The sequence below is a fragment of the Pleurodeles waltl genome, chromosome 3_1 (assembly GCF_031143425.1).
Source record: "Pleurodeles waltl isolate 20211129_DDA chromosome 3_1, aPleWal1.hap1.20221129, whole genome shotgun sequence".
Taxonomy (NCBI): domain Eukaryota; kingdom Metazoa; phylum Chordata; class Amphibia; order Caudata; family Salamandridae; genus Pleurodeles; species Pleurodeles waltl.
In genome coordinates this window covers 667,298,718-667,326,243 of record NC_090440.1, presented here as the reverse complement: position 1 = coordinate 667,326,243, position 27,526 = coordinate 667,298,718, and the positions used below count along the sequence as shown (strand labels likewise).

Here is a 27,526-nt window from a genome sequence, read left to right as displayed (position 1 = left end):
GTGGATTATTTTAAATTAGACCAGATGCCCTTGAGCCTTGGCGAATCAGTGCCTCTTTTTTTTTTTTTTTAAGAATCTCAGAAATATTTCCAGAGGTATGGGGTGCAGAAAACTTTACTCTTGCTTTCAGCTCATGGATCAGCAGTATTTGTTTTAGAAAATTATTGGCATTAGTATGATTTGGGACAGACCAAATATATATTGCAGAAAATGGCAAATACTTGTCCCCCAATTTTTGAAAAAGTTGGGTTTATAAGTTAATGCATTTATTGGCAATCTGAGAAACTGTCCTATATGTTTGTATTCCTACCTCAGATTGCAGTCTCAGGGTATGCAGAAGCTTCAGAAAAATAAACTGTGGAAGTGATTGGGACAAATGGGGAGGTGACGTTGCATGCTGTTCTGCAGGTGTTTGGGCCTAGGTTAAGTTTTCTGTTGTTAAATGCCTATTTTGTGCAATACAATACATAGGTTGAATTTTGGCAGTAGCGTCCCGCGGGCGGGGAGAGCTGGAGAGAGCCTACAGCGCATGTGGGTCTGGCTGGCCCGAGACGGCCGGCCAAACACACATACACTGTTAGCACCCCCCCTTAGTGCACGTCACCCCCGTGGCCCTGTCCCATTCAAAGAAAACAATAATAAACATAGTTTATTATTGTTTTCTTTAAAAGGTTTTGCAGCTGCCGCTACTGGCGGGGGAGGGGAGACACTCCTTCACCCAAACGGAGGAGCCGCCACTGGATTTTGGGTCAGGCTTTTGCTTACAGTGGCTTTCCTGTCCATCTCAGTCCTCTGCTTCTTAATCAATGGATTTTCTCCCTGTTCATGTTTGTCCTTGTAAAAGGATGTGGCGATTTTATCAAGTCCGGGCACCTTATCTCCCGAAAGGGTGTTAATAACTTGCTCGATTTCTTCCTTGATGAAAGGCGAGGTTGGGATCTGGTGGGGGTGGACGAGGAGTCTAGTGGGCGAGGACAGAGCAATTGTGTGGTGTTGAAGTACCTGGATAGTTCGGATAGGCCAAGAATCGGAATGGTTGTATAGAGCTGAGTGTAACAAGAGAACATCCCGTCCAGTAGTGCTGGTGTGGAAGACTGGTTTGGAGTCAGAGTCTAGGAGTTCAGTAACATAGCTAGGCGCATGGGGTTACTGCAGCAGACCCACTAGGGTCTTGCCTGCTCTATCGCCCTCCCCGTATCGTCTAGCCTGGGAGTCACAGCTCAAGAAGTGGATCTCACAGAGGGCTTCCTCCTGAAACTCTGACATTTTGTTGCAGATATAGCTCAGCCTATCAAGGTCTTTGGTATGAAAATATTGTCATTCTTGAGTCTGCATATAATATTGAACATGAGATAAGGACCCCTGAATTGCCATTAAAACCACATTGTTTTGCAATACATGCACTCCTTATCACAACTTTGAATGCCTCCCAGAGCACAGAGGACAATACGACCTAGCTAACATTTGTCAGTGGCGCCATCCTAACCGTTCGGTTCACTTTAAGGGGTGGAGCCTGAAAATCCTGACAGAACGACGAGCCAGCGTCCCCGTGCAGCCTTAAAGTCTATACCCTAAAAGGGACCTCTCAGTCAGGGTGCCGTGGAGGCGGTGTACCCGACAACATTGTTCATGAAATAATCTCTGATTTTTTTTTTTTTTTTTGCGGTTCTCCTCACAGAAAACCGCAACCCAAAGTGCATGAGGTGGTGTCACATGAAGGTGCAGAGAAAGTGAGATAGGCATGGACGAGGCGAGCCTTTCTTCGGGTCTTTGAGACCTCAAATGTTCCAAGTAATACAAGTTAGAGTGGCATGTGAATTGCAGAGGAGGGGTGATGTGCATGAAAAGCCTATGCATTGTAGTGCATGATGAGCAGGCTTCGACAGAGATATGGAGAGTATGATGCAGTACCTGGAGGGCAAGGGAAAAACTAAAGAACAAAACCAAAACATAGCAAACTTGACCCGTTCCACTCCCCCCACCCACACCAGCTTCAAAACTAGGTTGAGATGCCCTTCTCCACCCACCTCCCAACAAACCCCTCCAAGAAGAGAGCAGTATCGTGAATCATCCCAGAAGGGCAGGGAAACACCAGGCATACAGCCCTACCATTTAAGTAGGGTGGCCGAACTAGGAGTAAAAAGGGGCAAGCAGTACAGAAGCAGAAGGGTGATTGCCAGCACTTTGTGTGAGGAAACTTCAGTGTCTAGACTGAGTATGAGGCACATTGCAAAATATAGACAAGTAGTATCTGTGAAAGAACTAGGCACCCCATTAGTTGTGAGTGGTGCGGAGGGCAACAGTGGCTTAAGGTAGCCGAGGGTCAGTCATTGTCGGGCCTCGAAAGATCTTATTAGACCTGCAGGTCGAGTAACTTGAATAATCTACTAGATGTAGCTAAAATGTACTTGACCCGTAAACTGGTCTCAAATTGTGTAATCCTAGGCAAATATTTTACAGAGCCGCCTTTTTCTTAATTCTTACATATGAGTGCACCTTCAAATATGTGAGTTAAGCATTTCTGATGTACAAAAACACATTTGTTTGATTAAATAAACGTTTGCTCCATGTATAATAAAAATCTAGCCCACATTTAGAGTACACATGATCCCCGACTTGCCTCTTGATTTACTAATAGCATTGCCACAAGAGCAGGGCAGGAGGAGTGTTTCTCAGTTCATATTTTAACCCTCACTTTTAATAAATACATTACTAAAGCATGATGTGGTAGCATACTGTCATTTACAGACAGTAAATTGCACATTCAAATGGCCAAAAACTTTCAGCTTTACTGATAAAACTATATTGTGTATTAAAAATGATCTGTGAAAATTGAATTTCAGGAAATATTTATCATTTGCACATAACCATGTAGTGTTCTGATTTGCTTTCATCCCATTAAATGTTGTTTAAATCCTACAGAAGTACAAAACAATGGGCTTTCACAACTACTGAAATCTATTTTAAAGTGTTTGTACAGTTGACTTATTAGCTATTTAAATGTTGTGTGTTAGAAAAAAAATGACACCCTGTAGCCTTTCATTTCACACTCTGTATAGCAGGTCCGATAGTTCACTTTACAGAATCCTGGACCTCTGCAGTCAAAGAAGTAACCTGAATTCTTACCTCTTTCTCTGCACCTACAGCAAATGTGACAAGATAAGAATATTTAAAGGCATTTTATTACTCCTTCAATTTGAGTGAACAGAACACCTGTTCTTTGTCAGCTTGCCAGAACATGCAAGTGGGTTCTAAATTTAGCTTGATCTGATAAATTCCAATTTGGCATTGGGACTGGGGGAAATAGATTTCTCGAGGCCTGATTGTTGCTAAGATGGGACTCTCCAGTAGCGCTAGGCAAGCTCCTAGGTAACCGGTAGACCTTGGCGGCGTGTTTGGCGAACTTCAAAGCACATTTTGCATCTGTGAAGAAATTAGGTTTGCCTTTGAGGGAGATTCTCAGCTTGGCTGGGTACGGGAGGGCATAAGATATGGCCACCTTTTGGAGAATTTTCTTGGCAGGCATAAAAGTCACAGCGGGCCACATGTACCATCAGTGTAAAGACTGGATAAAGGTATATGTTGTTGCCTTGATATTGGCTCACACCGCTTTCTTTCGCCAGTCGCAGGACAATATTGCGGTCACAATAGTTCAATAGGCCGGAGACTATGGGGTGAGAAGGTGCGGTCGAGGGCCAAGAGAGCCGTGGTCATTATCAACTATGAAGATTGCAGACAAACCTTCACCAAAAAGGTCCCACAATATGGTCTTGATGAAGTCCTACATTTTGGAGATTACAGTAGATTTGGGAATTCCAGTTATCCAGAGGTTATTTCGATGTGATCTTGCCTTTAGGTTCTCATTCTTAGCTTCGATGAGGTCAAGAACCTTTTCCCTGCGTAGCAGGTGTTCCTTAGATTCTGCCTGGTGGTCATTTGCGTACGAGACTCAGTTTTCCAGTTGATCCATCCGGTTCTCATGTTTGTCAGCGAGTTGCTTGATGTGATCTAAACAATTAGTGAACAAGTCCGGCTTAGTGTCTGTTGTTTTGATGCGTGACCTGACATCTCTGAGTAGCTCTCTGAGGTCATGGTCCTAGGATCCTTCGGCCTCCGAGTGATCTACACTAGACTCCGAGCTCTGGCCTGTCTCCACTTGACGGATAAGGCGTCTGCCCTCGAAGGAGAGTTTCAATTGTTTGGAGTCGTGTTTCCCCATGTGTAGGAAGTTGGCTCTGTATGTACTATTTCAAAGTAAGGAATAGTATGCACAGAGTCCAAGGGTTCCCCTTAGAGGTAGGATAGTGGCAAAAAGAGATAATACTAATGCTCTATTTTGTGGTAGTGTGGTCGAGCAGTAGGCTTATCAAAGGAGTAGTGTTAAGCATTTGTTGTACATACACACAGGCAATAAATGAGGAACACACACTCAGAGACAAATCCAGCCAATAGGTTTTGTTATAGAAAAATATATTTTCTTAGTTTATTTTAAGAACCACAGGTTCAAATTCTACATGTAATATCTCATGTGATAGGTATTGCAGGTAAGTACTTTAGGAACTTTGAATAATCACAGTAGCATATATACTTTTTTACATAAAACACAAATAGCTGTTTTAAAAGTGGACACAGTGCAATTTTCACAGTTCCTGGGGGAGGTAAAGTATTGTTAGCTTTTGCAGGTAAGTAACCCACCTACAGGGTTCAGTTTTGGGGTCCAAGGTAGCCCACCGTTGGGGGTTCAGAGCAACCCCAAAGTTACCACACCAGCAGCTCAGGGCCGGTCAGGTGCAGAGGTCAAAGAGGTGCCCAAAACACATAGGCTTCAATGGAGAGAAGGGGGTGCCCCGGTTCCAGTCTGCCAGCAGGTAAGTACCCGCGTCTTCGGAGGGCAGACCAGGGGGGTTTTGTAGGGCACCGGGGGGGACACAGGTCAGCACAAAAAGCACACCCTCAGCAGCGCGGGGGCGGCCGGGTGCAGTGTGCAAACACGCGTCGGGTTTCCAATGGTTTTCAATGGGATACCAAGGGGTCTCTTCAGCGATGCAGGCAAGGGGGGGCTCCTCGGGGTAGCCACCACCTAGGCAAGGGAGAGGGCCTCCTGGGGGTCACTCCTGCACTGAAGTTCCGTTCCTTCAGATGCTGGGGGCTGCGGGTGCAGGGTCTTTTCCAGCCGTCGGGATTTTAGAGTCAGGCAGTCGCGGTCAGGGGGGAGCCTTGGGATTCCCTCTGCAGGCGTCGCTGTGAGGGCTCAGGGGGGACCACTTTGGTTACTCACGGTCTCTGAGTCGCCGGAGGGTCCTCCCTGAGGTGTTGGTTCTCCACCAGTCGAGTCGGGGTCGCCGGGTGCAGTGTTGCAAGTCTCACGCTTCTTGCGGGGATTTGCAGGGGTCTTTAAATCTGCTCCTCTGTAACAAAGTTGCAGTCTTTTTGGAGCAGTGCCGCTGTCCTCGGGAGTTTCTTGTCTTTCTTGAAGCAGGGCAGTCCTCTGAGGATTCAGAGGTCGCTGGTCCTGGGGAAAGCGTCGCTGGAGCAGGTTTCTTTAGAAGGCAGGAGACAGGCCGGTAGGTCTGGGGCCAAAGCAGTTGGTGTCTTCTTTTCTTCTTCTGCAGGGGTCTTTCAGCTCAGCAGTCCTCTTCTTCTTGTAGTTTGCAGGAATCTAAATTCTTAGGTTCAGGGGAGCCCTTAAATACTAAATTTAAGGGCGTTGTAGGAAGTTGGCTCTGTATGTGCTATTTCAAGGTAAGGAATAGCATGCACAGAGTCCAAGGGTTACCCTTAGAGGTAAGATAGTGGCAAAAAGAGATAATACTAATGCTCTATTTTGTGGTAGTGTGGTCGAGCAGTAGGCTTATCCAAGGAGTAGTGTTAAGCATTTGTTGTACATACACACAGGCAATAAATGAGGAACACACACTCGGAGACAAATCCAGCCAATAGGTTTTGTTATAGAAAAATATATTTTCTTAGTTTATTTTAAGAACCACAGGTTCAAATTCTACATGTAATATCTCATTTGAAAGGTATTGCAGGTAAGTACTTTAGGAACTTTGAATAATTACAGTAGCATATATACTTTTCACTTAAAACACAAATAGCTGTTTTAAAAGTGGACATAGTGCAATTTTCACAGTTCCTGGGGGAGGTAAAGTATTGTTATTTTTAGCAGGTAAGTAAATCACTTACAGGTCTCAGTTTTGGGTCCAAGGTAGCCCACCGTTGGGGGTTCAGAGCAACCCCAAAGTCACCACACCAGCAGCTCAGAGCCGGTCAGGTGCAGAGGTCAAAGAGGTGCCCAAAACACATAGGCTTCAATGGAGAGAAGGGGGTGCCCCGGTTCCAGTCTGCCAGCAGGTAAGTACCTGCGTCTTCGGAGGGCAGACCAGGGGGTTTTGTAGGGCACCGGGGGGGGGACAAGTCCACACAGAAAGTACACCCTCAGCAGCGCGGGGGCGGCCGGGTGCAGTGTGCAAACAAGCGTCGGGTTCTCTGTAGGTTTCAATGGGAGACCAAGGGGTCTCTTCAGCGGTGCAGGCAGGCAAGGGGGGGCCTCCTCGGGGTAGCCACCACCTGGGCAAGGGAGAGGGCCTCCTGGGGGTCACTCCTGCACAGAAGTTACGATCCTTCAGGTGCTGGGGGCTGCGGGTGCAGTGTCTTTTCCAGCCGTCGGGAAATTAGAGTTCAGGCAGTCGCGGTCAGGGGGAGCCTCGGGATTCCCTCTGCAGGTGTCGCTGTGGGGGCTCAGGGGGGACAACTTTGGTTACTCACGGTCTCGGAGTCGCCGGAGGGTCCTCCCTGAGGTGTTGGTTCTCCACCAGTCGAGTCCGGGTCGCCGGGTGCAGTGTTGCAAGTCTCATGCTTCTTGCGGGGATTTGCAGGGGTCTTTAAATCTGCTCCTCTGTAACAAAGTTGCAGTTCTTTTGGAGCAGTGCCGCTGTCCTCAGGAGTTTCTTGTCTGTCTTGAAGCAGGGCAGTCCTCTGAGGATTCAGAGGTCGCTGGTCCTTTGGAAAGCGTCGCTGGAGCAGGTTTCTTTGGAAGGCAGGAGACAGGCCAGTAAGACTGGGGCCAAAGCAGTTGGTGTCTTCTGTTCTTCTTCTGCAGGGGGTTTTCAGCTCAGCAGTCCTCTTCTTCTTGTAGTTTGAGGAATCCAAATTCTTAGGTTCAGGGAAGCCCTTAAATACTAAATTTAAGGGTGTGTTTAGGTCTGGGGGGTTAGTAGCCAATGGCTACTAGCCCTGAGGGTGGGTACACCCTCTTTGTGCCTCCTCCCAAGGGGAGGGGGTCACATCTCTAATCCTATTGGGGGAATCCTCCATCTGCAAGATGGAGGATTTCTAAAAGTTAGTCACTTCAGCTCAGGACACCTTAGGGGCTGTCCTGACTGGCCAGTGACTCCTCCTTGTTTTTCTCATTATTTTCTCCGGCCTTGCCGCCAAAAGTGGGGGCCGTGGCCAGAGGGGGCGGGCAACTCCACTAGGTGGAGTGTCCTGCGGTGCTGGAACAAAGGGGTGAGCCTTTGAGGCTCACCGCCAGGTGTTACAGCTCCTGCCTGGGGGAGGTGTTAGTATCTCCACCCAGTGCAGGCTTTGTTACTGGCCTCAGAGTGACAAAGGCACTCTCCCCATGGGGCCAGCAACATGTCTCTAGTGTGGCAGGCTGCTGGAACCAGTCAGCCTACACAGATAGTCGGTTAAGGTTTCAGGGGGCACCTCTAAGGTGCCCTCTGGGGTGTATTTCACAATAAAATGTACACTGGCATCAGTGTGCATTTATTGTGCTGAGAAGTTTGATACCAAACTTCCCAGTTTTCAGTGTAGCCATTATGGTGCTGTGGAGTTCGTGTTTGACAAACTCCCAGACCATATACTCTTATGGCTACCCTGCACTTACAATGTCTAAGGTTTTGCTTAGACACTGTAGGGGCACAGTGCTCATGCACTGGTGCCCTCACCTATGGTGTAGTGCACCCTGCCTTAGGGCTGTAAGGCCTGCTAGAGGGGTGACTTATCTATACTGCATAGGCAGTGTGAGGCTGGCATGGCACCCTGAGGGGAGTGCCATGTTGACTTACTCATTTTGTTCTCACCAGCACACACAAGCTGGCAAGCAGTGTGTCTGTGCTGAGTGAGGGGTCTCCAGGGTGGCATAAGACATGCTGCAGCCCTTAGAGACCTTCCCTGGCATCAGGGCCCTTGGTACCAGAGGTACCAGTTATAAGGGACTTACCTGGATGCCAGGGTGTGCCAATTGTGGATACAAAAGTACAGGTTCGGGAAAGAACACTGGTGCTGGGGCCTGGTTAGCAGGCCTCAGCACACTTTCAATTCAAAACATAGCATCAGCAAAGGCAAAAAGTCAGGGGGTAACCATGCCAAGGAGGCATTTCCTTACAGGCGTGTTTAGGTCTGGAGGGTTAGTAGCCAATGGCTACTAGCCCTGAGGGTGGGTACACCCTCTTTGTGCCTCCTCCCAAGGGGAGGGGGTCACATTCCTATCCCTATTGGGGGAATCCTCCTTCTACAAGATGGAGGATTTCTAAAAGTCAGAGTCACCTCAGCTCAGGACACCTTAGGGGCTGTCCTGACTGGCCAGTGACTCCTCCTTGTTTTTCTCATTATCTCTCCTGGACTTGCCGCCAAAAGTGGGGGCTGGGTGGGGGCTGGGTCCAGGAGGCGGGCATCTCCACTAGCTGGAGTGCCCTGGGGCATTGTAACACGAAGCTTGAGCCTTTGAAGCTCACTGCTAGGTGTTACAGTTCCTGCAGGGGGGAGGTGTGAAGCACCTCCACCCAGAGCAGGCTTTGTTTCTGTCCTCAGAGAGCACAAAGGCTCTCACCGCATGGGGTCAGAAACTCGTCTCTCAGCAGCAGGCTGGCAGAGACCAGTCAGTCCTGCACTGAACAATTGGGTAAAATACAGGGGGTATCTCTAAGATGCCCTCTGTTTGCATTTTTTAATAAATCCAACACTGGCATCAGTGTGGGTTTATTATTCTGAGAAGTTTGATACTAAACTTCCCAGTATTCAGTGTAGCCATTATGGAGCTGTGGAGTTAGTTTTTGACAGACTCCCAGACCATATACTCTTATGGCTACCCTGCACTTACAATGTCTAAGGTTTTGCTTAGACACTGTAGAGGCATAGTGCTCATGCACCTATGCCCTCACCTGTGGTATAGTGCACCCTGCCTTAGGGCTGTAAGGCCTGTTAGAGGGGTGACTTAACTATGCCATAGGCAGTGTGAGGTTGGCATGGCACCCTGAGGGGAGTGCCATGTCGACTTAGTCATTTTCTCCCCACCAGCACACACAAGCTGGCAAGCAGTGTGTCTGTGCTGAGTGAGGGGTCCCTAGGGTGGCATAAGACATGCTGCAGCCCTTAGAGACCTTCCCTGGCATCAGGGCCCTTGGTACCAGGGGTACCAGTTACAAGGGACTTACCTGGGTGCCAGGGTTGTGCCAATTGTGGAGACAATGGTACATTTTAGGTGAAAGAACACTGGTGCTGGGGCCTGGTTAGCAGGGTCCCAGCACACTTCTCAGTCAAGTCAGTATCAGGCAAAAAGTGGGGGGTAACTGCGACAGGGAGCCATTTCTTTACACCATGGGGAAGGCTTTAGTTGCTGGTGGAGTAGATAAACAGCAAGCGGGGTTGTGGTAGTGGAGTGGCACGCTTTGAACAGTGTCTCTGGTGAGGGTAACCAAGTCAGCGATCCCTGGCTGCAGGAGATGGATATTCAGGAATGTGTAGTGCCGCCCAATGAAGAGGGTTGAGGAGCCCTGCCATACCATGGGGGAATAAATGCTTAAGGGGGCACGAGGAGGCTCAACCACCGAGTCTGCAACCAGTTTGCAGGCAGCCTTCGGCGTACAGTGGGTGACTGTAAGATACTTCGAGTCTGAGAGAGAAATATCATGGATCCCATGACTGATGAACTGCCATGATGCGGGGATCTGGCAGTCCCCCTGTCCCACGGTTCTGCGGGGTGACAAGATATAGGGTAGAAGAAGAATAAGCGATCTGGCAGAGTGATTGTTTGCGCTATCCAAGGTGTAAGGAGGAGTAGGCACGCTGTCCGGGGCAGCGGGATTTTTGAGACAGCATTTATAGGCTAATATCAGCCCCGCCCGGTGATTAACATGAATGGTACAGCGCAGCTGGCAGGGATCTATGAAGGAGTGTCGTAAGTCACCCAGAGTCAATGTAAATTAGAGGATGGCGTAGGGGTGGCGACCGCTAGCCACATCCCGTCACAGCAAGCTAGATGTCTCTCACTTGCCCCCGCAGCATCGGAGCTAGGCTGAACGTGAGGCAGTGGCCTGCAAAGAAGCAGGCAAATGTGGTGGCAGGGCCTAAAGCCTGTTATGAAAGTCAGTATAGCATGGGGCTGTGGCTCACCTGCTAGTGATGAGGTGTCCAAAGTCCCTCTCCTGGCACGGGCCGCATCAAAGGCCCTGTCAGACTCACAGGTCCGTGCAGGCCAAGGGAGTAATATGACCAAAAAAGCACCACCCCCCACCCAGACCCCCACCTCAGCGGGGTGCTGAAGGCTATAGGGCCGCATGTCCCCACATAGTCTTGAGGTAGGGGAATGTACAGAAGGTCTGTAGTTCCAAAACCACCACTCCGGGGCATTATTTCATGTCCCAGCATGAGGCAGTGGCTCCGGTCGCAAGCTGGTGGGATAACACTAGTCGCCCCTGGACCCGCCACAGCACACAAGCTGCAGCACCGGCCACCACAGCACACAGGCTGCCATGAAAGCTGGATGCATGCTCTCACAGCGGTCCCCAGGCACGAACGGGAGCCACGGCCAACGACTATGTCCCGATCGAGCTCTCAGATGCACAGGAGCAGCCCTCAGCTGTGCCTGATGGCTGGGCGATCTTCGGCAGGTCCTTGGTCCGCGGTAACACTCCCCGTCAGGCCCGGGCCGGCCGCCTCTCACCCCTGCAGGACACCTTGCAGAAGACCAAATCAGAGAGAGACAACGGCACAGACAGGAACGCCTGTGCTAGCGAGTGCTGATGTTGGGATTCCCCGTAGATGCTGGATTAATGCTGGATTGGAAGTCTGCCTGGCAGAGCCCTGTAAAGAGTGGCCATCTTGCTGCTCTGCGAAGCCACGCACCCACCACAATATGTTTCATCTCACTGTAACTAAGGATGTTGATGACCTTGTGACTCATTTGCATGACTTTGAGGGGGAAAAAAAGAGGACCTGGTTCTATGAGGGCACTTTATAACTTGCAATCTTAAAATTTCCATGACTTGTGACTTTCAGGATGTTATAGGTTCAGAGTTGACACATTTTAGAAATCCCGCATATGGGGATGCATTGAATAGGATAATGTTATCTAAAAGATTGGTATTTGCATTCAGCTATAAGCTACCCTATGTTAAGCTACCCCAGTCTTATAAAGGAATTGGCAATTGTAGTGACCTTGATTTTGTGATATTCTCTTCAGATCTTGTTCCTATTTTGAAAGAGTCTAAGGTGATTGTAAGTTGTGTATGTTACTGTGACCTGCTCACCGTATAGCTCAGTATTACCCTCGTTGATAAGGATGCTCAAGTTTTAACCAGGGTTATTGATTTCTGATGCAAGAAGGGGTTCGAAATAAGTGGGACAAGGTTAATAAAGATCAATTTATGCATTACTTTGTGAGTATGAATCAGCAGGCACTTACTTTAGGCTCCCAACAGGGGGAAGACTCACATCTTATAACCCACACATACTCCTTAACACGTAAATGTCCTAGTTTAACACCGTTTTAATTTTGATTGATTTAATCGCACCTGCTCCCTAGCTCACAAACTTCTTAAATCCACTTTAGGAGTGTGCCTAACTGATGAGAATAAAGAAATCTCAGCTAGACAGATTTGTAAAGAGTGGCAGCAAGTAAGACAACAATCAGGAACAAAGCATAGGACGATCTGGAATCTGCAGGAAAGATGAGCCAGTAGCGCCTTCTGGAAAGTAGTTAAACTCCCTTTCTTTTCAAGCTACGGCAAGCCCCAGATAGAAATGGTAATTCAAGTACAAGCATGGGTCAATCATTATGCCAAGATTTGTGTCTCAATTTACCAGGATCAATGTGAAATGGCACTGAAACAGAGAACCTCTGACCAAGATGCTGCCATTCACCTAAGTGAATCATTTGATGTAAAAGATGTGGTTCAGGCAGTTAATAACAGTTCTGTAGGTAAAACGCCCGGGCCAGATGGATTCCCTGTGGACCTGTTTAAAGACAATCTCTCACTTTGGATCCCCCTAATTACAAATGTCTTGAGAGCTGCTATTGCAGGTCCACCCATCCCAACTTGGCAGAAAGCAGTAGTTGTCCCAATCTTAAAGAATGGTGCCAGGAGTCTTCCCTGATGTTCTTACCCGATTTCCTTGCTTGATAGCACAATCATGATTTTGGGTAGGGTGAGACTTTTTAGGCTCGAGGAATAGGCACTGGAGAATAAGGTACTGTCTGATGGGCAGTTTGGGTTTCGTCCTGGGCTGGGCACCGTGGACCAGTGCCTTAACGTACACCTTAACACTGATAAATTGTTCAAGGAAAAGAAACGTTCTCTACTCCTGGCTTATATGGATCCAGTGTGCTTTCGACACAATGGAGGGCATGAGCATAGAAAAGGCATTGATAGACCCGCTTCACTGGTTACATTGTCGAACCTCAGCAAAGATACGGTTTAGCAATGAGAGTGAATTATCTCCTAAAATAAGCTCCGTTTGAGTGTGTCAGAACTGCGTCATGGCCCCTCTTCTGTTTTTACTCTATATTGTTTTGAGAATTTTCTGTGTTCAGTTGGGAAAGATTGCCCCACTCATGTTCAGTTCCAGTACTTTATGCGGGCAACACAACGTGAACTCCAGGTTCTACTTGATCCCTTTTGCACTTTTATGAATGATCTGGGGCTAAAAACGAAAATTTCAAAAAACCTTTGTTATGAAATGTGGGCCAAAGCGTTTCAAATCCACGAAATTTTGTCAGGCTGAGGAAGAGGTGGCTAAAGTATAAAACGTTACCTATTTTGGGCATTTCAATAGACTTGGTAAACAATTTAGAAGTTTTTATTAAAATTTAGGTTTATTGATTCCAATTTCCGTGTTGCAACAAGATTGGGCCATAAGCCAATGAAAGAGTTAGTTCACAGTGCCTTTTGATCTGCGCTTACAGGGCCAGAGTGTGGGCGTAGGCAGATGCCGACCAAATACAAAAGGCTGAAAATAAATTCTTGTGCGGACTCCTAGCCTTACCAAAAACCTCACCCACCTTGTCCTGTCATTCTGAGGTTGGTCTATGATTTGTGGAAGATTACATCAAACTTAAATTCTATTGCTGTGGATAAAAGTTTAGAGAAATCCAGAAGCTCACTTCACAAGAGCTGTAATTTCTGATAGCCTTGCTATAGATCGTGCATCTGACACCACTTGGCTGGCTTATACTAAGCAGACTTTCAGTGATCTTGGGGTCCCCGAATTGTACACTAATCCAGAGAGCTTTTTATTCCATTCACTGGACATGGGAAAGGCTGATTTTTAATCAGTGTCATAACATCCATACGAAAGAAACAAGCTAGACAGTCTGGTGAGTCACCCTGGAACACAATAGTTAGGCATACTCCCAGAGGCATATTTAGCACTTACTTCTAATTTATGAAATAGATTTCTTCTCATGAGGCTGCACTTTAATCTTGTACATTTTTGTTAGCCTTTCCCACTCGAAGCTCTTGGTTCACAAACCTTCCTATGTGTTCTTGTGAGGATTGGTCTAGGTAAAACCCAATGCACGTTATACAGTTTTGCACTCTTTACACAACCCTCCGAAAACTGTGAGTCTGATTTTACGAGGTACAAACATTAAACATCCTAAGCATGTCATCCTTTTTGTACAGAAGGTCTGTTATGCTGTGACTAACTTTGTAAAATGTTCGCTGACATCATGGAAACGATACTGGTATGGTGCAATGTATTTTTGCTGCTTGGCCTATTTCTTTCATAGTTTTTCACAATGCGGCCCAAATTGATATTTACTGACAGGATAACACTGTTCATTTTTTAAGTATTTCTAATTACGTCTTTTGAATATATTTCGTAAATATGTGTATCTTTTTATGTATTGTCCTTGCTGGGTGTTTTTATGGTTATTTTTAGCCGAACTAAGTTGAAGTGACTGACTCACAGTAGCAGTCTATGTAAAAACACAAAGCAAAAAAGTACTCTCCAAACATGAGGTTAGTGATTGCCTATATGCAATATTATTTTAAACCATCCATGTTTTTGCCTTTGTCCCTCCCTCCTTACTATGTCTTTGAATTACGTGGCAAAATTGAGAAATCGGCCACACTGATCATATCTACTGTCAGAAAGACTGAGTTGACAGTTTTTGGATGCATGGGCAAAAAAGATAAGCACAAGGCAGACTGCTGGAAAAAAAATGACCACCTTCACTCCCACCATCCCAGATGTTCTCTAATTTGTACTGCAATCAGAAATGTCTCTGGAAGGACTGTGCTTTTTAAGTGTTATTCATATATCCAGGTGTCATGTGGCCTTCCTCTTCTGGGAAGCCTTATGGGGTTAATGTACACACAGTAAGCTATTTTGTAATGCAAAATGGCTGAGAGCTAGGCCATTTTTTCACCTCCTGTCTTTGGCTATTGAAAGCAGAGTAAACTAAAACCTGCCGAGCAAAGAAAATTGCTATTTTAGAAACTTTCTAAGGCTTTCCAGGTTGTCACTGAGGAACAGTCAATAGTCACTGTGAAGCTACGAAACACACCGTCATCGGAGAACTACATTTAGAGGTAATTAGCTCCTGCTTGACTGTTGTCCATCCTGACAGTTTGCATGTGGTAAGACAGTTGGAGGATTGTGGAGCATAGTTGTTTGCTCTTATTTTCAACAGTCAATATTTTATCCCTGCTAACAGGAGATAATTGAAGAGGTGGATGAGATGCTGAAGAACTTGGCAGGTGTAACCTCTGTGCATAGTCGCTTCTATGACCTTTCCAGCAAATACTACCAGACTATCGGTAACCACGCCTCGTACTACAAGGATGCCCTACGCTTCCTGGGTTGCATTGATGTTAAAGATCTTCCAGGTAACTAAACCGACAAACAGTTTAGGTATGATGCTGCACTATTTCTCAGCTGTTAAGTTTATTGTGGGTAGAGGAGAAGTACTGCACAGGGCTATGTGCTTCTCAATAGTTCTATACGTTACCCCTGAGTGCAGTGACAGTTATTTGTTAATTTAATTTATATTGCGCACAAATCACCCTGAAAGGGGTATCTCAGCACCATTTTGCTATACAGACTACAAACAAGGAAGACTACAAAATTAAAACAACACAGTCATGAGCATTTTCCTAAATTTGATGTGATCAGTACACAAGCGGATATGGCGTGGTAATGCATTCCAATAAAGAGAGGCTTGGTAAGAAAAGGACCTGCAACAGTGCTGCAGTATGATCAAAAGAAAGGGGAAGCAAATTAATTTTAGAAGGTACTAGTTTGGTAACTTAAAGTTTCTATCTGAATAGTGTGACTCTTCAATTTTCCTTTGCAACTGTGTTTGTTACAATTCTTACCAACATGGGTTTTACTAGTTCATTTGCATTCTCAAAGCTGTTTTGTTGTCATTTGTATGTCTGAAATAGGTCTATGAAACATGATAAGTAATGCAAATTTCTACAAGAAAACTTAGTTTGCCTATGGAGTTTCACAGGAGTTACACGGACGTAATAAACATTTCAAACCTACAATTTGCAGTGTAAACAGCCTTGATAAATGGAATGAACCTGTGACACATGTTTTGGCTAGATTTGTAGTTCTTAAGCAAACACCATTGTAAAATAGACTTGTGTGATTATTTGAATAAAGACTAGTTTAGAAATTGTACTTTTTTTTTTTTTTTTTTTTTTAAATCCTAATTTTCCCTTCTGAAACCTTGGTACCTGTCTTTCTCACCCTTAGCTAGCTTTTACCAACTGTTTTTCTCCTATAAAACATTCCTTCTTCGGATAATACAATACCAATATACCTTTCTACCGGAGTACTCTTCCTTGCATATATTGGGGAAAACAGTGGGCAGTAGAGGGCCGTGAAATAGGAGGCATTTGGAGAAGCTGAAGGTGGGCAGATGTAGAGGGAATCCAGGGGTGACTGTTGGGATTGTAAATTGCTGCCTTAAGATCCCGATGACACCACCTTTTTCTCCACACAGTTTCTGAGCAGCAAGAGAGAGCGTTCACCCTTGGCCTTGCTGGTCTTCTGGGGGAAGGAGTTTACAACTTTGGTGAACTGGTAAGCCTACTTTGATGTACTACTAACCTGTGATGCTATTTGCTGTTAAAGTTCTCCAAGACAGGATCCCCAAACTCCAAATACTTTTGCTGAAAATGCCTACCAATAAAACGCTTTATTTGTTGTTGGGTGTGAAGGGAAGAGTTGTATCATATTTACTTTAAATATTTAAACAGTTTGTGTGTCTACTGTACAACTAAATGTCTGGTCAGCATGCCTCTCAGCTCAGTCACCCTATTTTGGTACTTTAATCTCCTGTATTACTAATGGTCCTGTATCCTAGCACAGTTCATATCTCTATGCTTGAATATCTGGTTGGAAGGTAGTTTGTCTGGTTTCCATCTCATGCCTCCACTTTCTTTCTATCTCATTCTTCAGCTCATGCACCCTGTGTTGGAATCTCTTCGAACAACAGACAGGCAGTGGTTGATTGACACACTCTATGCCTTCAACAGTGGCAATGTAGAGAAATTCAGAGCCATGAAGACTGCTTGGGGTCAGCAGGTGAGTAAGTGAGCCAAATCTGAATTGAGCATTGATGCCCAATATGCAGGAGTGGCAGGTGGCACGATTGTCCTTTGAGGGGAGTTCGGCAAAAAGGGTGGAGTCCTACAATTGATTGTATGACTATATGTGATGATACTCCTATGAGTAATCTGAGGATTTGTTAGGCATCGTTGAGATACCAGAGTTTATCAGATTTTAGTTTTATGTCATTGCCTGGTAAATCATTTCTTTTGATATTGCAGCATTTCAACCCCCTTTTTTCTAACATCACTTAACTTTTATCCATTCCATGTCCATTCATAAATAACAGCTCAAAAGTGCAAGTCAAGTCTTTTTCATCAAATGGCAAACTTCATTGCTTCAAGTATAGAGAGGATTAAATCTGAGGTGTGGAATTCTTATAGCCCGACTCCCAAGACATATTGTTTGCTGTCAAGGACAAGTTTTCATGTTAATTTTGTGCTTGGGACGAGTAGGGCCAACCCCCTGCAGCACAAACCCTTTGGCTGCCAGTTTACAGTACCTCATTATGGATCAGGGAAGGGCATTGTCTGCAGTTAAGGTAAAATTTGTGTCCATATGTTAATGCTGTTTGAACTTTTATTTATGGTTTATAACACCTTTATTATTAGGGTGAGTGCTGTAAGGAAATGTAAGCTTGGACTGCATTGTTGACAGTGTCCCTGTATAAAAATGTGTTAACATTCTTGCAAAGTTTAACAGCATGAGGCTAAATATAATGATCCCAGAATGCTCCCTGATTAGATTCAAATATTTGCAGAAGCTTGAAAGCTAGACTGACAAGTTTTTGGTTTCAATTTAAATGTTCACAAAAATGCAACTTGGAAAAAAACATTTTGCTAAACTACTGTTAAATTTTAGGTAGCATTTCTTTGAAGCATTATCTACTAAAATGTGTTGATGGATGTTGGTATTAAAACATATTCGTAATGGAAAATCCGTGCAACCGTTTCAATAGGATTATGGGAAACAGGAAAATAAACATTGGTAAAGCCAAAAGGTCTGACATTGGTGGTCAGTCTTTTGGTTTTGTTATGGTATGTCTTGTTTTGACATTGTTTTTGTAAAATGTAATTGTTGTTGGAGCTGCCTGGCCCTCACTATTATAACAAGCATTGGCAAAAAAACAATAATATCTTTTGGTCTCTAAAACCACACATTGCCACAGTAGTCTCTGCCACTGAACAAAACTGCTTTGTGTGCAGATATGCTCCTAGTGAAAGAGCAGAATGCCATCACTCCCAGCAAAGCCAGTCTATTGGTAATAGAGAGAGAGAGAGAGACAGAATATCATTAAAAAACAAAAGGTCTTGTTTAACTCGAGACCTCGTTAGGGGCCCAATTCTTAAATAATGTCACAAAGTGCCCCCATGGTATATGCCCATGCATTAGTGCCAATTCATAGCTTTCATGTATTCACCATAATTTACATAAGTAGGCCAGGAAATCCTACTCCTAGAAAAAAAATTGTGAACTGCTTTTTCCCACAATCAGCTATGCGTGTGTAAATGTCGCTCATGAGAAAATCAGTTGAGCATTTACAAGTTTACTTTCAATCATCCAAATTTAGGAAAAAAGTGGTGAGAATTGTTTTTTTTTTTTTCTGCCCTTGTGAGGAATACATTGCCAACCTTTCTTAGTATGGGAAAAGATTAGAACCCCTAAAACAAACAAGTTAGTATGTTTGCACAGACTCCAAGGCACATTCCAACCCTGCAACTATTGCTTAACACTATCTCCAGCCCCAAAACGTAGATCTGTGGAAAGGTGGCAAAATGCGGGAACTACTGGAATTCAGTCCCTACTATAGTACGAGCCCTATCATAGTCAGAGAGACTATTATCAGAGCTCTTGTATAGTGAGACTGCTGCCACAGTGTATCGCAGTACTTCATGGCATCAAAAGGACATGTGGATTTGTTTTTACAGGACAAGTAGATTTATGTAGCAATCTGTCCCATGGACAAGTAGATATTTTATTAGATTCCACACCCGTATGAATTAGTCTTCCACATCATTAACTTTGCTAGGCCCTTTAAGATTTGTGTGTAGACCTACCGAAAGTGCCTATTCACAGTAGACCCTTGTGACACATTTATATTTATAAAATACCAGAGTAAGATGATGCCGACATGTACTGTTCTTTGTGATTAACCCCGAGGGTGCCCCAGACGAGCTGGTCTTGCCCTCGGCAGACGAGACCAGCTCGTCCTGCTATGGGGCTCGGGTGGGGAGCGCTAGCGCACCACCAGATGGCCGAGCACCCCCCTCCCCTGGGCAGAGATGGAAGGGGAATCACTTCCTCTTCCACCCCCAACCCTTCTGTGGTGTCTGATGTCAGCGCGCTTTTGCACGCTGACCTAATCAGAGGCCCCCCCCCCACCCCCCCCCCCCCAGCGCTGGAGGCACAGCTTCCAGTGCCAATCGGAGGAGAAATGCAAAAGCCTTTCTCCTCTGATCACGTGGAGGGGGCAGAGAGGCATGAAAGGAGAAGAAAGGCCTTTCCTCTCCTTTCATGTCTCTCTGAGCATTTCCGCTGCCTGATCGCGATGCGATCGGCAGCCGAAATGTCCACTAGACACCGGGGAATGTTTTTGGTTTTGGTATTTGAGATAAGGGGAGCGGCCCCTTGGGCAGAAAGCCTACCAGAAACCAGGGGATTTTTTTTCTTCCAAATAAGAGGTTGGGAGCATGGCCATACCCCCACCCCAAATAAATGAGGCCAAAGTTGTTCTGCCCATCAGTGGGCAGATTGGGTCATTACCCCCCGATCCACACCCTGGGGGGACAGAAAGTCTACTAAATGCCAGGGAATATAAAAAAAAATAAAAGAAAGTATTGGGGTGGTGGCTACCAACCAGTATGGGCCTGGTTATGCCCCCACCCGAACTGAAGGGGCTAACAGTCTTTCAGCTCTCCTCCGCACACTAAAACATCTTATCCCATGGCAAGCAAGAGGATATTTGATTATTTTTGTTTTTTGTTTTACATTTGGGCCATGAGACCTTGGTAACTCTCAAAATCGTCCCACTTGGAATGGTGAGCGCTGCACTTTTTTTTACTTTGGCACGCTGCCATGTAGAAAAATCCACAAAACCTAGACACATCTGAAAACTAAACATCTAGTTGATTCCAGGGTGGTGTGCTTCACATGCACCCCTCACCATTTCCTTATCCACAAGGCCCTGCAAACCTGCAACTTTCCTGGAAAGCAGACATTTTTCCCACATTTTTGTGATGGAACGTTCCGAAATCTGGAGGAATCCTAAATATTCCTACCACCCAGCATAGTCTCATTTATACCGATAAAATTTATGTTGCACTTGTCAGCCTAAAAATGTTTTTTTTTCAAACTGCCCTTTTAGACCCACTTTGGTTCCCCCTCAATTTCGACTTGCTTTTGGCTCTTCCCTGTCACAAACACTTGGCCAACCTACACAAGTGAAGTATCATTTTTTCCGGGAGGCTGAGGGGAAAGTTGAGTGGTAGGAAATTTGTCCGGGTGTGGTGAACCCAAACAGAAATGTGGCAAAATGTTTTTTTTTTTTTTTTTTTTTTTTTAGCTAAATTTGAGGTTTGCTGAGGATTCTGGGTAAGAAAACTTTGGGGGATCCACGCAAGTCACACCTCCTTTGACTCCCTCGTTGTCTAGTTTTCACAAATGTCTGGGTTTGGCAGGTTTCCCTTGATGGCTGCTGAGCCCAGGAACAAAAACGCAGGTGCCCCCGCAAAAACAGGTAGTTTTCTATTTGATAATTTTGATGTGTCCAGATAGTGTTTTGGGGCATTTCCTGTTGCGAGCACAAGGCCTACCCACACAAGTGAGGTATCATTTTTATCGGGAGACTTGGGGGAACGCTGGCTGGAAGGAAATTTGTGGCTTCTCTCAGATTCCAGAACTTTGTGTCACCGAAATGTGAGGAAAAAGTGTTTTTTTTGTCCACATTTTGAGGTTTGCAAAGGAACCTGGTGAGAGCCCCACAAGTGACCCCATCTTGGATTCACCTAGGTCTCTAGTTTTCAAAAATGCACAGGTTTGGTAGGTTCTCTAGGTGGCGGCTGAGCTAGAGGCCTAAATCCACAGGTAGGCACTTTGCAAAAAACACCTCTGTTTTCTGTGGAAAAATGTGATGTGTCCATGTTGTGTTTTGAGGCGTTTCCTGTCGCGGGCGCTAGGCCTACCCACACAAGTGATGTATCATTTTTATTGCGAGACTTAGGGGCTGGGTGGAAGGAACTTTGTGGCTCCTCTCGTATTCCAGAACTTTCTGTCACCGAAATGTGAGGGAAAAAGTGTTTTTTGCCAAATTTTGAGGTTTGCAAAGGATTCTAGGTAACAGAACCTGGTGGGAGCCCCACAAGTCACCCCTTCTTGGATTCCCCTGGGTCTCTAGTTTTCAAAAATACACAGGTGTGGTAGGTTTCCCTAGGTGGCGGCTGAGCTAGAGGCCAAAATCCACAGGTAGGCACTTTGCAAAAAACACCTCTGTTTCTTTGGGAAAATGTTATGTGTCCATGTTGTGTTTTGGGGCATTTCCTGTCGGGGGCCCTAGGCCTATCCACACAAGTGAGGTACCATTTTTATCGGGAGACTTGGGGGAACATAGAATAGCAAAAAAGTGTTATTGCCCCTTGTTTTTTCCTACATTTTTTGCTTCCAAATATGACAGTGTGTAAAAAAGACATCTATTTGAGAAATGCCCTGTAATTCACATGCTAGTATGGGCACCACAGAATTCAGAGATGTGCAAATAACCACTTCTCCACAACACCTTATCTTGTGCCCATTTTGGAAATACAAAGGTTTTCTTGATACCTATTTTTCACTCTTTATATTTAAGCAAATGAATTGCTGTATAGAATGAAAACCCACTGCAAGGTGCAGCTCATTTATTGGCTCTGGGGACCTAGGGTTCTTGATGAACCTACAAACCCTATAAATCCCCGCAACCAGAAGAGCCCAGCAGACATAACAATATATTTCTTTCAAAAATTTGACATTGCAGGAAAACGTTAGAGTTAAATGTAGAAAAAAATGGCAGTATTTTTGTTTTACCTCAATGTTAATATTTTTTTTATTTCAGTTATTTTCTGTAGGAAACCCTTGTAGGATCTACACAAATTACCCATTGCTGAATTCAGAATTGTGTCTAATTTTCATAAATGTTTAGGTTTCTGGGATCCAGCATTGGTTTTACACCCATTTCTGCCACTGACTGGAAGGAGGCTGAAAGCACCAAAAATCATAAAAATGGGATATGTCCCAGTAAAATGCCAAAATTGTGTTGAAAAATTGGGTTTTCTGATTAAAGTCTGCCTGTTCCCGAAAGCTGGTGATTTTAGCACTACAAACCCTTTGTTGATGCCAATTACAGGGGAAAAAAACCACAAGCCTTCTTCTGCAGCCCCTTTTCACCATTTTTTTTTAAAACGAAATTTTCACAGTATTTTGGCTTATTTATTGGTCTCCTTCAGGGGAACCCAAAAAGTCTGGGTACCTCTAGAATCCCTAGGATGTTGGAAAGAAAAGGACGCAAATTTGGCGTGGGTAGCTTATGTGGACAAAAAGTTATGAGGGCCTAAGCGCGCCCTGCCCCAAATAGCCAAAAAAAGGCCTGGCACGTGAGGGGAAAAGGCCTAGCAGCAAAGGGGTTAAGGACATATCAATTTTATGTGCAGGAGACACATTTTTCAATTTATTGGTGGTTTCTGATTAGTGTCAGAAGCCCACATCTTAGACACGTTGCTTTTGTCCCTCACAGGCCCCTCCACCCCTCTGAGTAGAAGCGGATTTCCCTGCTGTTCAATTATTTGGTTCTGCCTCCTTTAGCCATTGGCTTATGTTGCTTAGGAACCGTCAACCACTGGCTTGAGACATTGTCAATCACAGTTTTGATTCACTGGGAGGAATATTTTCATCTCATTTTTTCTATTGACACTTTGGCCATGTCCTTCTATTTCTGTTTGCATGCATGAGAGGCTTTTGGACATCTAAAATTATTCAGTAAATGATCTAGTAGCATCTGGTAGTGAGAGCTGACAAAAGTATCTGAAAAATAGATAGCAGGGATATGGAAGAAGTCCATCAAAAAGACTTAAAATGTCTCAATCATTGCTTGATTTTGTAAATAGATGGGAAAGGGTTTCAGATGGCATTGGAGTAAATATTGCTTAGTAATAGGGAGGTGCATACCTTGGATGTCTCATTACAGATCACCAAGTCACGCTGCTAGCTCATCACTCTGGGTTATGGGTCTATGATTCATGTAAGAGCCACTAACCAATTACCCAGTAACAAGGCTACAGCAGTAAGCTTCCTGAACTGCTTGGGAACATTAGTGAAGCACACAGTAGTTATCCTGCCCTCCACATCTGCATAGTTTTTGGAAACCCTTATGTCTAGGCTGATGACGAAAAACAAATTGAGATCCTTACTCTGGGTTACAGTTGTCTGCCTAGCCTTGATAAATAACCTAAAGTTGTAAGTTCATACCATGCATCCCACTTCTCCCATACCGAGCCCTCCCCTGTGATTGTAAGCCTCCCCGTTTCACAAATCTATGGTATTGTCAGGAAATGGGCTGACGTCCCACAATCTGTGTGAAGCATTCCCAATATTTAGCCCATCCTTCGTTCACTCATATCTGATATCAATGATTATCTCCCTTCAGAGTGCGACCCCGACCGCTCCTCATTAATAAAGTTGTAAGCAACTAGGAGCCAGGTAAGTTTGACCATCTAAAAGTGTAGTATTTAAGCATAAAAGAGCATATCCGCCCTTCCAATAGAAACCTGTACTTCTTCTCTAATTGTTTGCAAGATCAAGGTTACTAAAAGGGAGTAACCAAACATGTAGGAAAACATTTCAGCTTTGCAGACGAAGGTGAAAATCAAAATCAAAGGCTTAGTCATTATCATTAACAGTTGTGTATACCTCAATGTGCGTTTCACCCCAGAGAAGTAGTTTAAGATTGCCGATGTATGGCCCTATTGAAGTCGGAGACAAAATGCATTTTCCTGCTCAAAGAAATTTGTAATATGGTTGGGCTACAGCATGGTTTAGGGACTATTCAGTTGCTCCTTGCCAACTGAAAATACTTTTTTTTGCTCTTGGACTCACACCATGAAGACCTGATAGAGCAATATGTTAATTCCTTGGTGACACAGCTGTCTGGAACAACTTAATACCTGAGTTGTTGTCCCGATTGTTATGCAAGGGAGCTATAATAGGTCTTTGCACATCAGTGGTGCAGGGCAATGATTTATGTGCCCTCTCTGCCCCATCCTCTTGGAGAAGCTGGGCATTTTAAAAGGTATGTTAAAAGCTGGGCACCACTGTTTGTGTTTGCTGACTCTAGTACTCCTAGGTTGATTACAGTAACTTGTGACCGCAGCTGAAGTCACTGTTCTTTTCATAATATCTCAAATCTTTTCTTTACACGAAAGCTTCCCATTGCAAACTTTATGTTCCTCCTAGGTGTCAAACACATGCCCCTGGATACCTGCAGTAACAACTTTCCAGAAGGAAGTACACCTGAAATAAGTTCATGGTTTCCTTTGCAATCTTTAACAAAGCCAGATAGTGCTGTCTAGTTGTCTTCACCTCAGCCGCCACCTGATTAATGCGAAGCATGTGATTCCTTGGGATGCGGGTACAAATTCCCACTAAGGAGGGTTATCACCCTTTCTGACCAATGCAAGCTGCTCTTCATTAGGATGTTTGGCTGGAAAATTACCCAGAGACCATAGTTACAAGCTGCAAGCACCACTCTGTTGGCATAGCTATGGTAACCTTCTAGGTGAGATTTGGGAGATGCTGCTGATAGGTTTTCAGTACTTTCGTATAAATATGGCGCAGAATATAGGTTTTCTAAACAATCTACAAGTACAGGTTCCATGCACAATTACTAGCTAGATCCAACAAACCCGGTAAACTGTGGCCCACAAACCGCCAAAACATTACATGAAAGTGGTGCGTTCTGGGTAACTGTTAAACCTGAAAGCCTACCAAAGATGATTTGTTAATAGTTCCAAATATCTTTTCACCATGCATAGACATACTCAAGAATGCACAAATACATTTTTGTTGTATGAGTTTTATTACATCCAGCCTTCTATCTTAGTGCATAAAATCTGTATGTGCATAGTTGTAACAATAATAATGATCAAAGCATCGACAATGAAAACGATTAGGGAGTATTGAGAAAAATTGCAGCATTGTAACAGTGTTCCGAATTTTCTTACATGTAAAGATAGTCTGTTGCTGTCATCTAACATCCCTCCCTTCTTGTCTCTAGCTAAACATTCTTGGCACCAAAAGGGCCTGTGCCTGTTTCTGCAGTGGCCTTTCACTCAAATACCTTCATGGAACAAGAAAAATTATGTTCTCTGTGAAGAAGTTCATTGTCTATCTCTGCTCGCTAGCTATTGCATTCCAGTAAGTAGACGAGGGTGGGCTGGCTCAGAGATGCCTGCCTGTGGCTTTCACTGGAAGTGCTTACAGCTTCTGCTTGCTCAATCTTAGTCTCCCAGGAAGTGGAAGAGTTCCTCAATGCTTTCTACTTTATATGTATCTAGCTTACATGCACTTTTCACATTGTTTTTAAAAGAGCAGGCCTCACATCGAATGATGACGAATGCAAGAAATAACATACTAATCTTGTTGCCTTTACTTACATTTGTAAAGTATTATATGAATACATATGGGAATTATTGCTGAATTATCAGACTATACCAAAGCAAATGTTATATGGTGTAGATGTGCAAACAATTCTAAATGCAACATGCACTTATAAATGAGGATTGTGCACTCATGTATTTGAAAACATGAAATGCAATTAAAGTACATAAGCAGAAAATGTGAAGACTACTTCACTGCTATCCCTGGCTTACCCTGCTGTCATCGAATAGGATAGGCTTCTTGTAGACAGGCAGCTCAGTCTGCCTTTCCTGTGTTTGACCCTACCCATCACGTTGGCCGACAAGCACAGCCATCTCAACCCCCCAGGACACAAGCATGCCAACAGATCCTGCTGGCACTCTTTTTAATGGCAGAAGACACAAGGCTGGGTGAGCACTAGAGCAATACATATTTGAATGTTGAGGGCTTCCTGCTCGCTTGCTCTTCTGCAGTTGGCCATAGCAACCTGAGAAAGAAATCTGCTGGTTGGGTGGGGAGGTAAACTGTGCATTTACTCAAAATATGCATTCTTTGCTTGCCAGCCAGTCATACCCCCTCCTAAAAAGACTGCTTCTTACTGAGGAGTACAAGAAATATGAAAAGTAAGTGTCAGGGGATTGACAACACTGCCATTTCACTATATGTACAAGATGCGTTAGAGGACTTGTACAGGTTGCCAATCAGTGGGCTACCACAGCCCATTAAAAATAAAGACTTGGGCTGTGAGAGACACAATAGTGATCTAACAGATGAACAGTGAAATAAACAACTGTAGGTTTTGCTGTGCAGTAGAAAGACATGAAGGGCTACTAAAGCCAAGGCTTAGTCCTGAAAGACTTTGATGCTGATTCAATGTAATGTAGCCACACCAATGTTTGTGGATCCCAGTCTTTGCAGAACTTTTCTGCTGTTCTTCACTATTTTAGAGAGAATTTGGATGTTTTCTTCATTTGCCAATCAACAAAGGACATGTTTGTTATTCTTTTAAGTATTTGAGTGCTAATAAAGATCCTGTGATAGAGGAGGAACGGATAAGCGTGCAGTTTGCATCTGTATAGATTTAATACATTGTGTACTTTGTTGTTATTTAGTGGTGGAGTCCAAAATTCCTGGGTCCTGATTACTCAGCCACATTAATTGTATTTTGTGCGGTAATTCCTGTTTCTGCACATATCACAATTACATGTTGTGTAATAAGCACAGCACACACTGCATGAATTCTGTCAGCTAAAACCTGCCAAAAAATACCCAGGGGTGTAGGTAAATCTGATAAGTAACAAGACTTGTGTTTTTGTGTGATAAGCACCAAAATGTGCAAGTTGTGTCCCATTTCCAGGATAGTAATTTTAATTTGATGCTATTTATTACAACTGATAATTCGATCCCTGCAGTGTCAAAGTTCCCTTCCTGGGCCAAATATAATTTTTCTTTAAAATTTGTTTTGGGTCACCTGGCAATTTGAGGATGTGGATCAAAATAAACTGGCTATGACTGGCATATAACTGGGATAGTGTCATGTTCAGTACTGCTTCAGTCTTTCTAGCCATATTTATTGAATTTTCTCCTTCCAGGATTGAAGTAAAACCTATTTATTCGAGCTACTGTTTCATCAGAAAGGGCAGGACATTTCTTTAAAGGAAGGATGTTAAGTAACGTGTTTGTGTGAGGGATTTCGCTTTGAAAAACCTGTTATCCATGAATGATATTCATGTATTATGAGTTTAATTAAAATAACCTTGAAAGAGAACAGTGATTACAAGTAAGTATTTGTATTTCTTTCCTACTCATAACTAAGTTGCTGGCATACATATTGCTGCTTGCTACGTCAGTAGCCCAGGAATGAGATGCAGTCCTGACTCCCCTCTTATGCAGAGTGGTGGAGAGGCAGTTCCACTTACTTTTTGAACAAAACCAAGAGACTAACTGCAGAGGAAGGTGAGTTTTCCAGTGGATGTAACCCAAGGCAAAATAAATGTTCAGTTACTTTGTCACACCAGTC

The 27,526-nt window shown here is 44.4% G+C and overlaps 1 protein-coding gene across 1 annotated transcript in view; it reads left to right on the top strand.

The window, feature by feature from the left end:
• Positions 1–27,526, top strand: part of PSMD13 (proteasome 26S subunit, non-ATPase 13) — a 157,689-nt gene that overhangs the window by 12,955 nt on the left and 117,208 nt on the right. Inside the window, exons 7-9 of the mRNA XM_069223211.1 lie at positions 14,945–15,116; positions 16,241–16,320; positions 16,699–16,824. Coding sequence (XP_069079312.1) covers positions 14,945–15,116; positions 16,241–16,320; positions 16,699–16,824 — 378 coding nt within the window. The remainder of the gene's footprint in view (positions 1–14,944; positions 15,117–16,240; positions 16,321–16,698; positions 16,825–27,526) is intronic.